The 16232-nt window shown below is 65.2% G+C and overlaps 1 protein-coding gene across 1 annotated transcript; it reads left to right on the top strand.

Moving 5' to 3' along the window:
* The first annotated feature begins 1858 nt into the window (after positions 1–1858).
* USP43 (ubiquitin specific peptidase 43) lies at positions 1859–15491 on the top strand. Its single transcript, XM_030462123.1, is given in 15 exon segments — positions 1859–2413; positions 4864–5004; positions 6970–7070; positions 7758–7850; positions 7946–8081; positions 8165–8352; positions 8833–8970; positions 9176–9287; positions 10100–10228; positions 10615–10667; positions 10781–10910; positions 11953–12289; positions 13266–13394; positions 14686–14805; positions 14902–15491. Coding segments are annotated over 15 exon segments (2952 nt in total).
* The last annotated feature ends 741 nt before the right edge of the window (positions 15492–16232 follow it).

Raw genomic sequence — 16232 nt, 5'->3', positions numbered from 1 at the left:
AGACAAACAACAAGCACTTGTATTTTCAACTAACCAGGAGCTTTCCAGATTCAAGAAACTCCATTCTTCCACAGTGTACCGAGCACAGCCTGCCTTTGCTAAATAATTCAAATAGAAAAAACCACCCCATATTCTCATGCAAATGCCCTGGTGGATCCCAGTTGTCATCTCCCAGGGGTTTGCAGGAGGGTTTGCTGGTGCTGTCAGCAGGGCCAGGAAGCTGCAGGGAGTCACTGGGAGCTCTTGGGGCTTTGCTTTATCAACTTGTGTATAGAAGAGAACCTAACTTTAAGAATGGATTTCCAAAAGGAGCATTTTTTCGACCTGCCTTTGTAAAGCTGGAGTTCCCAGCTCTCTGGCCAGCAGGCTCTGAGGAATGAGCTGGGCAGCTTGAGAGTCACAGGGCTTTGCTTGGAGGTGTCTGCAGCCCGACTTTCGGGCTCAGCCTCCATGTCATTCCCCAGCTGCCCGAGGCAGTGAGATCCTTGGCCAGGCTGGGAGCAGGAGCCAGCATGGTGCATGGATCCACCACGTGCCATCCCACCAGTCTGCCCAGTCCATGCACTGCCCAGCCCAGGAGCCAGTCCCTCAGGTGACAGGAGGGTCACCTGCATCCCACGGGGCAGGGATGCTTCCCACCTTCATTACCTTGTCACTGGGAGGACAACAAAGTGCTCAGGGCTGGCTGCAGTGGAGAGGAAAAGCCCGGCTGGTTCAGTCCTTCCTCTTCCTCGCTGGATAAGCAGCCCCTGAGGTTGCCAGCACCCTGGGGACACCCGTTGCAGAACGGTCCCTGGAGGTCCCAGGCTCAGACTGGGGGATTGGAGTCTCCTGCAGCTGTTTGAGGAGCACGATGCTGCTGCTGAGTGGAGGGAGAGGGGCTGCAGGAATGAGCAGTCCTGCTGCAGTCCCCTCCTTGTGCTGCCATGGGACAGATCCGGCAGGACCAGGGCCCTGACCCAGCTGAAAAGGGCCTGTCAAAACCAGAGTGGGTTTTCTCTGAATGCTGGAGGAGAACCAGAGAGTTGACCTGGTGGCTTTGGTCATTCCATGTCCCCCTGGCAGCTTCCAGCTGGTGTGGGGTGGCAGGAGGTGGCCAAAGCCTCCAGGCTCTGCCCAGTGCTGGGTTGGTGACCCGGGTTGTATGGCTTCATGGGGGTGGAGCCCCAAAATCCCAGCGTGGTGGGTGCAGAGGTGTGATTCATCCCACTGTCCCAGCTAAGAGCACCCACGGGAGGGCAGGAACGAGGCACCTCACAGCGATGCTGGGACACCCTGGGGTGATGCTGGGCGCAATAGGGCAGCCTGGGGCAGTAGTGGGGGGGCATGGCTGGGACTGCTGATGAAAGCCCTGGGGGGTTTCATGGAGGGGACAGGGGGCACCCTGAGGTGCTGCTGTGGGCTGGTGTAGCCGGGATGATGCAGGGGGTGGTGGGAGATGCTTAAGGACACAGATGGGACTCCTGGCAAAGCCCCGGGGTGATGCTGGGGGATGCGGGTTGGGCTACTCCGTGGTGATGCTGGGGCCCCGGGGACGATGCTGGAGCCCCCGGGGCAGCCGGGTCTCGGCCGCCAGTGCCACCCGCTGCCAGTAGCAGCAGCAGTAGCAGCTCCCCGCTCCCCGCTCCCTCCTCCTCCTCCTCCGCCTCCTCCCGGCTCCCTTCCCTCTCCCAGAGCCAGCCCGGCCGGGGGTGGAGCCGGCCGCGCACAAAACCGCCCGCCCGGCCCCTCCGGCCCCCGCACCGGCACCGGCACCGGCAGCGGGGGGTGCCCAGCGACCGCCCGGGGCCATGCTCGCAGCGGCGGGGCCGGGGCGGGGGCCGGAGGGGCCGGGGGCGGGCGGCGGCCGCCCGGGGCCATGAGCGCGGCGGGGTCGGCGGGGGGGGCGGCCCCGGGCGGCGGAAGGGGGCAGCGGGGAGGGGGGAGCCCGGCGGGGCGGCGGGCGGGGGGGGGCGGGCGGCGGAGGGCCCTGCGCTCCCTGGGCAGCCTGGCCGGGAGGCTGCTCCGCTCCTGGGCGCGTCTGGCCGGGGGTCGTGGAATCCCCCGCTCCGTGCCGGAGGACGACGAGGGGGGGTTCCGGGGAGGGGGCGGCCCCGGCGGGGAGCGGCTGCGGCGGCGGCGGCCCGGGGGGGCGATGGCGGCCCCGGCGGCGGCCCCGGCGGGGACGGTGGTGATGGGGTTGGCGGAGGGGGAGCGGCCGCCGGGCGCGCAGGGGCTGCGGAACCACGGGAACACCTGCTTCATGAACGCGGTGGTGCAGTGCCTGAGCAACACGGCCCCTCTGGCCGAGCGCCTGGCCCTGGGCCGCTACCGTGCCCGGGGAGCCCGAGCCGAGGTCACCCACCGGCTGGCGACACTGGTCCGCTCCCTCTGGACCCGCCGCTACACGCCGCAGCTCTCCGCCGAGTTCAAGGTAACCGGCCCCGCCGACCCCCGCCAAGGCTGCGCGTCCCGACGGGGAGTCCTACCCCGCCACCCCCCGCCTCAGCACCCACCGGCGCCCCCTTGCCCCAGCACCCCCTTCCCCGCCATCTCCTGGCACCCTCTTCCCCACCACCCCTTTCCCTGGCACCCCTCGTCCCAGCAACCCCGACACGTCCAGCACCCAGCAGCATCCCCCCACTCTAAGGACCCATTGGCATCCCCCGCCCCAGCACCCATCGTCACCCACTCCTCTGCTCCCTCCTCCCCATGGGCCTTGCCCACCCACACCCCCCCATCTGAGCTCTGGCGACCCCATGGAGCCGCAGTGCTGGGGGTGATGCTGGCAGCGGGGGTGAGACGGTGTCACACGGTGTCACACGGTGTCACAGGAGCCCTACTCGGTGTCCTCAGGCCCTGTCACCCGCCGCGGGTCACATCCCTGCTGGGCACGGGCTGCAGGGCTGCATCCTGCTTGGGGACAGGGAGTGGGACATTTCACGGGTGACATTTCAGCCGGGACCTGGTGCTGCCGGGAAGCTTTGCGAGGGGGCTGTGGGCTCCCTGCTTGGCTCGGGGTTTGTGGCAGCTCCTGTGTGCAGACTGGGGATGGGTACCCACTGCTCTGCCCCCCATCCCACCCGGGGGGACCCGCCTGGGGGGTGGCAGCACCCACCCTCCCCGCAGGGACTTGTCGGGTGCCGTGGGTGCTTTTAAACTGCAGCAAAATTCCAGTCCCAGCGAGGGGCTCAGTAGTGCCCTGCCCTCTGGTAACAGACACACGTTCCTTAGGGACAGAGCAAAACCAAAAAAAAACAAACCCCAAAACACCCCAAAATTCCCAACCTTCGCTCTGAATTTCCTCTCTCCGGAGGGTGAGCTGCATCTTCCAGGAATTTCCTCGTTATTTAATTATGTTAAAGATCTGCCTAAGAAAGATTTTTATTTTTTTTTTAAAGAAGAGCAGAGTCTGCCACTCATTTTGCTGCCCTGGCTCCCTCGGCGTGTTCCGGGGGGCTCGTCCCGCTGTGGGCAGGGGCCGGGGGGGCTCTCGGCTCGGGGTGTTGCTGGCGATGCCGGAGGGCTGAGCCCTGTCCCGGCAGGTCTCGGCAGGTTCCGCTGTGTTGGTTGAAATCCGCACGGATGGTTTGGGTTCGGCTGCATCAGCTGCTTCAGATCCACCCGGATGGGCGGGGTTTTGCTCCCTCCCGGCTCTGGTTTTGGGACTGAGCTCCCAAAATATTCCTGACCTGTTCAGCTCCGAGCAGCCGCTGCCAGTCCAGGCTGAGAGGTCCTTGGGGACTCTCGGCTCTGACTTCTGCGCTGCTCCCTGGACCCACCTCCAGAGAATCGCTGTGCTCTGTCGGGGTTAGGGACCCTTCCTGGCTTTGTTGGTGCTCGAGTAGAAGAGGTGACCCCAGCCTGGGACTGCTGGGCTGGGAGCAGGAGATGGAGCCCCCATGGGTGACACCCAGGTGGGTCTTGGTGGAGGGACCCCCTCCCTGCCTGTCCCCGGCACCCATCCTGGCTCAGACATCCTCATCCCCATGGCATTTCCAGCCACATTCTTCCCACAGCAGCCCCCAGAAACCCCCTGGGAGGGTGTTCTGCTGTGTGCCCAACAGTCAAATTAATGCTAATTAAGGGAGGGGACAGAGGCAGGGGGACACTCCAGTTGGTGACTTGAAGACTGGGGGCTTTGGGGACAAGGAGCTCAGAGGGAACATCCTGATGGTTTCATCCCCCTGGTGCTGTTCTGGGCCCAATTCCAGTGCACTGCACGGAGCTGCAGGTCCGGGGGGGCAGGGGGGCAAGGGGAGGGGGGAGCTGGGGATGCACCGGGGAGGCCCCACCTGCACCTCCTGGGGACACCTGGGGGGCTGGGGCAGAGCAGGAGCAGCCCCGGGCAGGACAGGGCAGGGCAGGGCAGGGCAGGGCAGGGCAGGGCAGGCAGCATCCGCCTCTCCAGTGCTGCCAGCATCACCTGGCTGGGGAAACTGAGGCATGGAAGGCACTTGGTGGGCTGGCTGGTGATGGAGTGGCACATGCAGGAGGGGCCTGGGGGAGAGCTGCCACTTGCTGAGTATTCCCAGCGCTGGGAATTGCCTCTCCCTGGCTGTGGCACCGGGTTGGTGCTATGGGACAGTGCGGGGCGGGTGACACCGGTGTGTCCCTGCGGGATGGGCTTGTCCTTACAGGGCTGTTGGAGCGTGCCCTGTTCCCCCCGGCTCTCAGCAAGCTGTCCCCTAAGCCGGGACACCGCGGTGACGGACTTTATGTGCCAGTACCCCCACTACTCTGCTGTCCCCGGGCCAGACGTGGTGTCTGCAGCGGCGGCAGAAGGGTGCAGGCAGGGTGCAGGGCTGGGTTCTGGTGATGGGTGCCACAGAACCGGCCGTAGACCCGAGAGGCTTCAGCGCCCTCCCTGCCCGTCTCTTGCAGAACATCGTCTCCAAGCACAGCTCCCAGTTCCGGGGCAACTCCCAGCACGATGCCCTCGAGTTCCTGCTCTGGCTCCTGGACCGCATGCATGAGGACCTGGGTGCTGCCTCCCCCGCCCCGCAGCCCCGCGGCCCCCAGGAGGTGGGTGACCCTCGGTGGGGACAGCTCTGGGGCTGGAGAAGCTCAGAGGTCGTGGGAGGGGGTGGGCTGGAGCTCCCAGCCCCGGGGTGGGATGGGGATGCAGGGGATGTGTTTGGGGGGGAGGATGGTGGGGCCGGGGTGCTGCGAGGTGGTTGGGTGTTGGAGGAGCCCGTTTGGCTGAGCCCCCTGGTTCTGGGGACACCCTGGTCCTTGGGGTTGCTGGGTCAGGAGCAGATCCAGCCCCTCCATCCCTCCCCTGTGTCTGTGTGTGTCTGTGTGTCTGTCTGTGTCTGTGTCTTGCCATGTGCCGTTCCTGTCCCCAGAGTGGGGGTGGTGCCCATCTTGGGCTCGGGGGTCCTGGAACCACCTTTGCCCTGTGGTGGCCAAGGGCTGTGGGTTGGGGGTCTCCACTGGTGCCCATCACCAAAGCCTCTTTTTGGGACTCCCAGCTCTTCTGGGCTGGGGGGCTGCAGCCACCCCTGCACTGAGCTGAGCCGTCCTCAGCCCTGAGGATTAAATCCCCGAGGGTATTTAAATACCCAGAGCCCACCGTGGGCATCTCCCCCCACTGCCTTGTTAAGTGCCAGGTGCCACTAGCCTTGGAGTGCCACTGGCCCAGCCCTCCTGCTCTGTCCCATCAGTGTCCTCAGTTTGGCTCAGCCTCCCCCAGCCCCTCATTACAGTCTCAGCCCATTTTGAGTGGGGGTCTCACCTGGGTGGCACCCATGTGCCCATGTCCCTTGGGAGGTGGTGTCCCCTGGGGGTGGTTGTACCCATCCCAGTTTTGGGTGGAAGGGGCTGGGAGGGTGGGGTTCTGGCAGGATGGGGATGGGGGGTGGTTTGTTCCTGGTCCATCCTGTGCCAGGCTCAGGGCTGGGGGGAGCTCAGGTGGTGGGAAGCAGAAAACGAGGAGGTTGGTGGTCAAGGGGATGGAGCTGGGTGGGATGGAGGGGTGGAAACCCCCTTCTGGCTGGTCCGGGGATGCCCATGAGGGGTCTGCCACCTGGGTGGGACCAAACCTGAGAGGGCTGAAGGAGGAGGAGAAGCTGGGGTTCTCCTGGGGTTTGGGGGGTTTCTGGGGACCCTGTGGGGCACAGACATTGCCCAGGTCCTGTCTCTGCCACAGCAGATGGAGCCCAGCCCTGGGCAGACCCTGAGGACACGTCAGGCTCAGCAGGACCCAGGGCCAGCAGATGGCAGGAGGAAAATCCACCTCCTGGCCAAACCTCTCAGTGATTTTCAGTCTTGCTCACTGTGACACCAAAACCTTCTCATCTTACCCCAAACCAGCCCAGGCCTTTCCCAGGCTACCCAGGCACTTTTCTGTCACATCTCGTGTGCCATCAGGTGCTGGGTACCTGGAGCAGGGGGTGAAGCTGTGGCCTCCTGGTCCTTGGGTTCAGGGCAGAGTGCAGGGAGGGTGCAGGACAGGGTGCAGGGTGGGAGGTGGGTCTGGAGCAGGCAGGTGTGGCTGTGTGACAGGGGCACATCCCAACATCCGTGTTCCCAATGGAGGGGAACAGAGGACCCAGCTCTCCCTGGGGTGAGGCACATGCCAGCGTCCCCTGGATTTTTCAGGCTGTCCCCACAGCCTCTCCTGGGGATAGAGGAGAAGATCCTGTGCCTGCCCTGGGATCAGGCAGCCCACTAGCACCAGCTGCAATGTCAGACCCAGCTGAGAGCAGGGAGAGCTGAGGCCGTGCCTCAGTTTCCCCACTCCCCACGCACTGAGCAGGAGGATGGAGGGAGGGATCCCTCCTGCAGGGCTCCTTGTGGTGTCCTGCCCAGATAAGAGCTGTTTGTCCTTGGGGAAGGGCCCAGGACCTGCCACGGGCTTGGCATGGGGTACGGGCACCCCCCCAGGTGTCACCACCAGCCTGTCCTTATACTGTGGGGAAATAGGAGCCCCTCCAGGGTAGGGGTCACCCAGCACCTCTCTCACCCTGCTTGTCTTTCCCCCTACAGCCTGGCGAGGATGGGGGTGGTGGTGATGGCAGCTCCATGCCAGCCCCCCAGCCCCCCCGGGGACAGAGCTTCGTGCAGAGCCATTTCCAGGCACAGTACAGGTGAGGGGAGGGCTGGGGGCTGCCCAGGGGGTTGGTCCTGCCACCTGGGCAGCTCTGGGGGGCTTTGCTGGCCAGTGGAGGGATGAGCTGAGGAGTGATCAGCCCTGCAGAGAGGCTTCAGCCATCATTCCATCTTGTCTGTCTGCCCACCTCTCCACCCACCTTCCATTCATCCATTCATCCATTCATCCATTCATCCATCCATCCATCCATCCATCACTCCATCCAACCATCTACCCATCCACCCATCCACGCATCCGTGCATCCCTCCCTCCCTTCCTCCCTCCCTCCCTCCCTCCCTCCCTCCCTCCCTCCCTCCATCCCTCCATCCATCCATCCATCCATCCATCCCTCCCTCAATCCCTCCATCCCTCCATCCATCCATCCATCCATCCATCCTTCCTCCCCTCCCTCCCTCCCTCCCTCCCTCCCTCCCTCCCTCCCTCCATCTGGGATCCCCAGCCCTGGGATTTCACCCTGGCTTCTCCAGCCCCATTGTTGGGTGTCAGGGTGAGAGAAGAGGCTGTGGTGCTGCACCTGGGCAGGGGGCTGTGCACCCCTGATCCGATGCTGGGGCCACCTGAGCCAGGTGGGATGCAGCACCCGGGATGCAGCGCCAGTGGCAGGGTTGGGGACTCCACGGGTGCTGTCCCCACCCTGGTGACACGTCCTGGCTGTGCCTGGCAGGTCCTCCCTGACGTGTCCCCACTGCTTGCAGCAGAGCAACACCTTCGACCCCTTCCTCTGCATCTCCCTGCCCATCCCGCTGCGCCAGACCCGGTGAGCCTGGACCCCCCCCTCCTCCTCCCCGAGTGCTGGTGGGCACGAGTGGCACCGGGTCTCAGCCTGTCCCTGTCCCCTCTGGGTGTCCCCAGGGCTCTGAACGTCACCCTGGTGCTGCAGTGCGAGCAGCGGCGGTTCCTGCGGGTGGGCCTGGCCGTGCCCCTGCTGGGGACAGTGTCCCAGCTGCGGGAGATGGTGGCACGGGAGGGACACATCCCCCCGGAGCAGGTAACGGGGCGAAGGGGGGGGGGTGTCACAGAGCCGGGGACACAGCGTGACATCCCTGGGGACACGGAGGTGCCATCCCGCAGGTGATCCTGGCCGAGGTGTCCCCGCGGGGGTTCCTGCGCTCGCTGGGGGACACGGAGGAGCTGGGGGGGGCGGGCCGGGGGGCTCCTCTCTACGCCTTCCAACCACCCCCCGCCCCACGCACAGGTACCGGGGCGGCTCTGCCCCGAGAGAGGGAACGGGACGGGCAGGGCAGGGGGAGCCCTGATTGGTGGAGGGGGTGGATTCCCTCTGCTGTGATTGGTCGGAGGCAGCTGCTCTCCCATGGGATTGGGGGAGAGGGATGTCTTCAGCTGATTGGTTGGAGGCAGGCATGCTCTGCTGGGATTGGAGGGAGTCCGGCGGGCTGTGCAGTGATTGGTTGGGGGAAGGAGCGCTCTGCTGGGAGCGGTGTCAGTCGTGCTGTGCTGCCATTGGCTGGAGGCACATGTGCTTTGCTGTGATTGGGTGGAGGCACATGTGCTTGGCTGCCATTGGCTGGACGCACACGTGCTTTGTTGTGATTGGTGGAAGCCATCTCTCTCACGCTGTGATTGGTGGAGTTCCTGGGTGTGCAGGTTGGGAGCCTCGGGCCGGGCAGAGGCCGGGGGGGGTCCCTGGGGACATCGCTGGGGGTCGGGACCCATCGCCCTCATTACCCGGGGATGCTAATGAGGCGCTGGCCCCGCACGCCCCCAGGGTGTCCCCGCAGCCTCCCCGCCTCCCCCGGGGCCCCGCGCCCACTGCCCACCCCTGCCCGCTCCTCCGACTGCCTGCACCGGGGGGCGACCGGGAGGCTGCTGCTGCTGCTGCTCTGCAACACGGCGGGAGACGGGGCGCGCCTTGCCAGGTACTGCCCGCACCCAGCCCACATCCAGCCTCCATCCAGCCCGCACCCAGCCCGCACCGTCCCCGCACCCTGCCCTCACCCTGCCCTTTCTCCCCGCACCCTCCCCGCACCCTCCCTGCACCCAGCCCACACCCAGCCCACACCCTGCCCACACCCAGCCCTCACCCAGCCCTCTCCCAGCCCGTCTGTCCCCCTCTGTCCCCAGGTTTGGGCCCCCGCTGGTGCTGCGGGAGGAGCGGGGCATCTCCTGGGAGCAGCTCCAGCAGAGCATCCTGACCCAGCTGCGGGCTCTGCTGCGGGGAGAGGTGCGGGCACAGGTGAGCCCCGGGGCACTGCTCACCCCTCCTGCGTGCTGTGGGCACCCTCTGGGTGCTGCACCAGGGGGGCTGAGCCATGGGTGGCCATGGCATGTTCCACGGGTGGCCATGGTGTCTTCATGGGTGGTCATGGTGTTCTCACTGGTGATGATGGTGAAGCTGTGGGTGGCCACGGCCATGGCCATCTCCATGGCCATGGCGTTTCCATGCATGGCTACAGCGGAGCTATGGGTGGCCATGGCATCTCCACGGGTGGCCATGGTCTCTTCATGGGTGGCCATGGAGTCTTCCTAAATCTGTATACTGGAACTGTGGGTGTCCATACTGGCACCAGCACTGGTTGTGGTATGAACAGAAGTGGCCATGGTGGAGCTGTGCTTGGCTGCAGGGTCACCAGTGGTGTGGCTGTGGTGGTTGTGGTGGCCCTGGGACTGGCTGTGGGTTTTGGTCACTGTGGGTGGCCGTGCTGTCCCTGGGGAGGGGGTTATTGACACTGCAGGAAGCCAGTGGTGTTACCGCGGGTGGCCACGGCATCACCACAGGTGGCACCCACAGCAGAGCCACTCCAGCCCAGATGCCACCATCCCAGGGGTGCTGCTCTCCCTGTGCTGCCCATTGACCCCACTGCCACCCCACAGCCTGTCCCCAGTCCCTCATCCCTGTCCCCATGGGGACCCCCACCAGTCCAGACACAGGGACCAGAGAAATCAGATTTTGGGGGCTTTTTTTTAGTCTGGTGTCACAAAGCAGGGGTGCTGCTGGAGGGGGTGGCTGTGTCCCCAGGCAGCCCCACAGCCCCTGTCCCCTTGCAGGGCTCAGGGACCCTCTTCCGCATCCGCCTGGCCGGGGGCTCCTCCCCCTGCCCCTACCTGTCCCCGCAAGACCCCCGCCCCCTCTGCCACCCTGCCATCGACAGGTAAGGGCACTGCAGGGACAGGGTGGTCCCCAGGGTGTCACCTCACTCCCCAGGGTTGAACAGTGGAGACCAAATGGATGGTCACTTTGTCCCTCTGAGTGGCCCTGGTGTCACCAGGGGTGGGCTGCCGGTGGTGGCCAGCAGTGTCCCTGTGCCATGAATGGCCAGAGGTGTCCTATGGCTGGCTGCAGTGTCACCAGAGTGGTGTCACCATGGGTGGCCATGGTGGTAGCCACCCTGTTTCCCAGGCACGGGGTCCCCAACCCAGTGCCCCCCACCCCATGTCCCCAGTGTGGAACCGCAGGCGGGCAAAGAGGTGTCCCCACAGGAAGGGGGGGTCCTCAGTGTGTGTGTTTGGGGACTGTCACCTTGTCCTCACCCCCAGAGCCCTGCAGCTGAGCGGGGTGGGAGGCCCCCCCCCACGTGAAGCTGACGGTGGAGTGGGACATGAGCACCAAAGAGCGGTGAGTCCCTTACACCCAGGGGCTGGGGGGACACCCGGGCACCCAGCTCACCCTCCCTGACCCCCCCTGGTGGTCTCACATCCCTTGTCCTCCCTCCTCCCCCTCCCTGCCAGTCTTTTCGGCAGCATCCGGGAGGAGGTGGTGCAGGACGCGGCCAGCGTGAGGCTGCAGCAGCAGGCACATCGCCAGCAGCATTCCTGCACCCTGGATGAGTGCTTCCAGCTCTACACCAAGGAAGAGCAGGTATGGAACACCCTGCCTGCACCCAGGCAGCACCCAGGCAGCACCCAGCCCTCACCCAGCCCTCAGCCAGCCCACATCCAGCCCTCACCCAGCCCTCACCCAGCCCACATCCAGCCCTCACCCAGCCCTCACCCAGCCCTCATCCAGCCAGCACCCAGCCAAGGTCCATCTCTGCCCGTGGCACGTGTTTGTGGTGGCTCCGGAGGTGTCAGGGGGTGGCACGTGGTGGCTGTGACACCCTGGGGGTGCTGGTTGGGAGCTGGCTGAGCATGAGCCACAGCATCACAGAGTCACCGAGGCTGGACAGGACCTCTGAGCTCATCCAGCCCAGCCTCTGACCTGACCCCAACACCCTGGCTAGTCCATGGCACCCAGTGCCACATCAGCCTTTCCTGGAACACCTCCAGGGATGGTGACCCCACCATTTCCCTGGGCACTCCATCCAATACCTGAGCACCCTCTCCACGAGGAAGTGCTTCCTGACATCCAACCTAAACCTCCCCTGCGGCAGCTTCAGGCCATGGCCTCTCCTCCTGTCACCTTGAGCATTCTGTTTGGGCACCACAGGACAGGACACGGAGGTGCTGGAGAGGATGCAGAGGGCAACTGGGCTGCTGAGGGCTCTGGAGAACAGATCTGATGGGGAGAGGCTGAGGGAGCTGGGGCTGTGCAGGTGGTTGAGGGGGTTGAGGGGAGACCTTATTTGCCTCTGCTCCCTGAAAAGAGGGGGTAGTGAGGTGGGTGTTGGCTTCTTCTCCCCTGTGAGCAGTGACAGGACAAGAGGAAAGGGGTTCAAGTTGCACCATGAGAGGCTCAGATTGGGTATTAGGAAAAAAATTCTTCACCAAAAGAGTGATGAAGCTTTGGGACAGGCTGCCCAGGGAGGTGGTGGAGTATCCATCCTTGGAGGGATTCAAAAAAGGGGTGGGTGTGGCCCTTCAGGAGCCGATCCAGCGGCTGTGGGACTGGTGGCTGGACTCTTTGATCTCTCTGGTCCTTTCCAACCACGGCGATTCCACGGTCCCGTCTCGTTTGTCCCCAGTTGGCCCCAGACGACGCCTGGCGCTGTCCCCGCTGCCAGGTGCCCCAGCAGGGGACGGTGAAGCTGAGCCTCTGGACCCTGCCCGACATCCTCATCATCCACCTCAAGCGGTTCCGGCAGGTGGCAGAGCAGCGGCACAAACTCAGCACCCTGGTGAGGTTCCCCCTGCGGGGGCTGGACATGGCCCCCCACGTGGCACAGCGGGGACAGGGCCCTGGGAAGCTGCTGGGGCGCTGGGGGTCCTGGCAGCCCCCCCGCTGCTCCCCCCATGACTACCTCTACGACCTCTACGCCGTCTGCAACCACCACGGCAGCATGCAGGGAGGGCACTACACCGGTGAGGGGGGTGCGGGGACACTGGGGGACAATGGGGGGCATTGAGGAGAGGTGCTGCGGGGTGAAGTGGGGGGATTTGGGGAGGCACTGGGGCGTGGTGGTGGTGGTGGGGTACTGTGGAGTGTGAGAGCTGGGGAGGGGGCATGGGGGGGGTTTGGGGCTGGGGGGGCACTGCTGAGGGATGAGGTGTAGGGTGAGGGGGGGCACGGTGGGAGTGGGGCTTGGGAGGCCTTTTGGGGGTGGGGCTGAGAGGCGCTGTGGGGGGGGTGCCATAGGGTGAGGGGTGGGGATGGGGGGCACTGCAGGGGCAGGGATGGGGGGGCACTGTTGGGAGAGGTGACATGGGGTGTGGGGTGGGGATGGGGGGCACTGTTGGGAGGCGGTGACATGGTGTGAGGGGTGGGGATGGGGGACACTGCAGGAGCAGGGATGGAAGGGCACTGTTGGGGGGGGTGCCATGGGGTGAGGGGTGGGGCTGGGAAATCACTGCGGGGGGTGCCATGGGGGGAGGTGTAGGGATGGGGGGCACTGTTGGGGGGGGGTGACATGGGGTAAGGTGTGAGGTCGGGGTAGGAGGGGGGCACTGCAGGGGGGGGGCATGGAATGAGGTGTGGGGCGGGGGGGGAGGCACCGCGGGGGATGTGCTGGGAGGTGCAACGTGGGGCTGGGTGGGGCATCTCAGGCGGATGTGCTGTGGGGCACAGCGTGCGTTTGGGGGGGCCTTGAGGCTGTGTGCGGCACAGCACGGAGTCGGGGGGCACCTCCGGAGGGGTCCGCTGTGGGGCAGAGCAGAGGGGAGCCCCGTGGGGACGCGGGGGACACGGGGTGTGCCAGCACTGGGACGTGCCCTCAGCGGCACCCCGCACCCCGAGGCTGTCCCCGTAGCCTGGGGCTCGTGCTCCTCACTGCACCCTGGTGGCCCAGGGCAGAGTCCCTGTCACCCCCTGTGTCCCCTGTCACCCCCTCTGCCCTCCCAGCTTACTGCTGCAACGCCCTGGACGGGCGCTGGTACAGCTACGACGACAGCCGGGTGGAGGGGGTGCGGGAGGAGGAGGTGAGCACCCGCAGCGCATACATCCTGTTCTACCAGCGCCGCAACGCCGGGGGTGAGCACCCACCCCCCCGCAGGCACTGACACCCCCGGGATGGGGTGACATATACCCCCCCACCCCGACCACCATCCCGGCACTGCCGGCTGCGTCGTGCAATGCACGCGTGTGTGCATTGAGGGCATGCAGTGTGGGGTTGTGTGTGGGGCACGGCTGCAGGGTTGTCTCTGTGTGTGTGTGTCTGTGTCTGTGTGTGTGTGTGTGTGAGTCTGTGTGTGTGTGTGTGTGTCTGTCTGTGTGTCTGTCTGTGTCTGTGTCTGTGTCTGTGTCTGTGTCTGTGTCTGTGTCTGTGTCTGTGTCTGTGTGTGTGAGTCTGTCTGTGTGTCTGTCTGTCTGTGAGTCTGTGTGTGTGTGTGTGAGTCTGTGTGTGTGTGTGAGTCTGTGTGTGTGTCTGTGTGTGAGTCTGTGTGTGTGTACGCTGTGGTGTGAGCACACAGCACACACATTTGTGCACATGGACATTTGTGCACCCCCATGCACGGACACTAGGGCAGGGACATCCACATGCACACAGGTGCCTGTGCACAGTGACGTTCACAGTGCCCTGCACATGCAGCACAGCCACACGCATGTGCGTGTACGTGAACATGGGGGCAGGTGCACACGTGTAACACGGGATATTACAGGCATTCGCAACACGTGTGCATTCAGCACACACAGAGAGCATGAAGTGTGCACACGTGGCTCAGCTCTGTGCACACGAGTGCACACGAGTGCACAGGCAGTGTGGGCAGCAGGCAGACATAGAGCACAGCACAGGTGTGCAGTCCAGCACACACTGGCATTGCACAACCACATGCATGAAGGTGCACGTGCACACTCAGGTGGCACAACCAAGTGCACAAGCAGCACGGGGCACACACAGAGCATGAGTGCATGCACAAACATGGATGCGTGTGAAGTGTCCAGCAGGCGTGTGCACACACACATGATGTAGCCAAGTGCTCACACATGCACATGAACACCATGCAGGGGTGCACACACTCTTGTGCACATGCAGCTCAGCTGAGTGCACAGACATGCACACACGTGTGCATGGAGCTATGTGCTGTGCTGTGCCCGTGCTGTCGTGCAGCACAGCTGGCACACGTGGCATGGGGTGCACACAGATGTGTGGTTAAAGCTCAGCGTGCAGCACACTGTGCTCACACTCACCAGCTGCTTCTGCACACACGTGTTCTTGTGCACATGTACGTGCTTGTTCCCAGCGGTTGGGGGCAGCCCGGTGCCCACTCCTGGGGGGCACATTGCGACCCCCCCCCCCCCAGCCCAGCCCCCTCTCCCGCAGGTCCCGCCGCCTCCCCGCTCCCCCAGCACTGGCTGTCCCGCCTGGGTGACAGCAGATGGGACACCGCCTCCTCCTGTCCCTCGGCCACCCCCCCCGGCACCCCCGCAGCCCCGGAGAAAGGTGATGCTGAGCCCCCCCTCCCCTTTCCTGCTCCCCCACCCCCTGCCCCCCGGGTGCCGCCCACCCTCTCCCAATTTATCCCGTGGTTAATTGCAGGTGGCTTCGAGGCCAGACCCTCGGTGCGGGGGGTCCAGGGCTGCAGCCCCCCCCCTTCTCCTGCCGCCGGGGCCGGGGGGGGACCAGGGGGGCTGGTGGCTTACCTGGAGTCGGGGCGCAGACCCCGCTGCACCCGCCGCCCCCTCCTGCCGCTCAGCTCGGGGGGGGAGAGCAGCCCCGACACCCCCCCGGTTCCCCGAGCCCCCAAACAGCCCGGCACAGGGCAGGAGGAAGGTGGACCCCCCAGAGCCCCCCGCCGGCCCCTGCTGCGGCGAGCTGCCAGCGCCGGAGCCGAGGGGACCCTGCGCCTGCCCCCCAAAAGCCAGAGCGGGGAGGGGGGGCGGCCGGGGAGGCAAGGGGGGGTCCCCTCGGCACAGCTGTCCCCCGACCCGATGGCCATGGCGCGGTCGCACAGCTCGGCCAGTCTGCCCCCCCGTCCCGGGGGGGGGCTGCGGCGCTCAGCATCGCTGGGCAGGGGTGCGGGGGGCACCCCCCTGCCCCCCCGGGCATCCCCCGGGGCCACGCTGCAGCGAGGCCGGCAGCTGGTGGGCTCCCTGCGCCCCACGGCCGTGCCCGAATCCAGCTTCTGAGCCTGGGCACCCCAGGGCACCCCAAAATGGGGGCTGCCGGCTGCCACCACCTGAACTGGGATCGCCCCAAGGCGGGACTGTCCTGAACTGGGACCACCCCAAACAGGGACTGTCCCAGACTTGGGGAGGGAGGGATCACCATGTTGGGTCTCCTTCTGAACTGGGTGATCCTTGAATTGGGGGCACCCCAGCCCAGGGCTGTCCTGCACAGGAGGCTCCCAAACCAGGGACACCCCAAACCAAGGGTGTCCCAACCCTGGGACACCCCCATCCAAGGCACCCTGACCTCATATCCAGCTGGGGAGTCCCAGCTGGGGGAATCCCAAACCAGAGAGTCCCAACAGGGTATCCCGAACCAGGGGCATCCCCACTCACCCCACCCACACGGCTCTTCCCAGGAGCGGGTGGGGGGCTCCTGTGCCCCCCCCCCCAGCTCTGAGCTACCAGAGTATTTATTATACCAGGAGAGTTTTATTCAGAGACGCTTTTTGTTTTCTAAAAGGCGACTATTTTGGGGGGGGAGGAGGTGGGTCCCCCCACCCCACAGTCTATGCAACACACGATTCCTCCAGCCAGCTTTTGTACGAGGGGGTTGAGGCCCCACTGCCCTCCTCCTCCCCCTTTCTATTAAAGACACGTGAAAGAAGCCTGGTGACAGTGTCCACCTGAGGGGACTTCTCCAGGGGTGGGAAGGGCTTCACCAATCCTCTCGGTGGTGTCCCTGGTGCTGCTGTGGGTTGG

This window comes from Calypte anna, chromosome 18 (assembly GCF_003957555.1).
Source record: "Calypte anna isolate BGI_N300 chromosome 18, bCalAnn1_v1.p, whole genome shotgun sequence".
Taxonomy (NCBI): Eukaryota; Metazoa; Chordata; class Aves; order Apodiformes; family Trochilidae; genus Calypte; species Calypte anna.
This window is presented reverse-complemented; position numbering and strand designations above follow the sequence as displayed.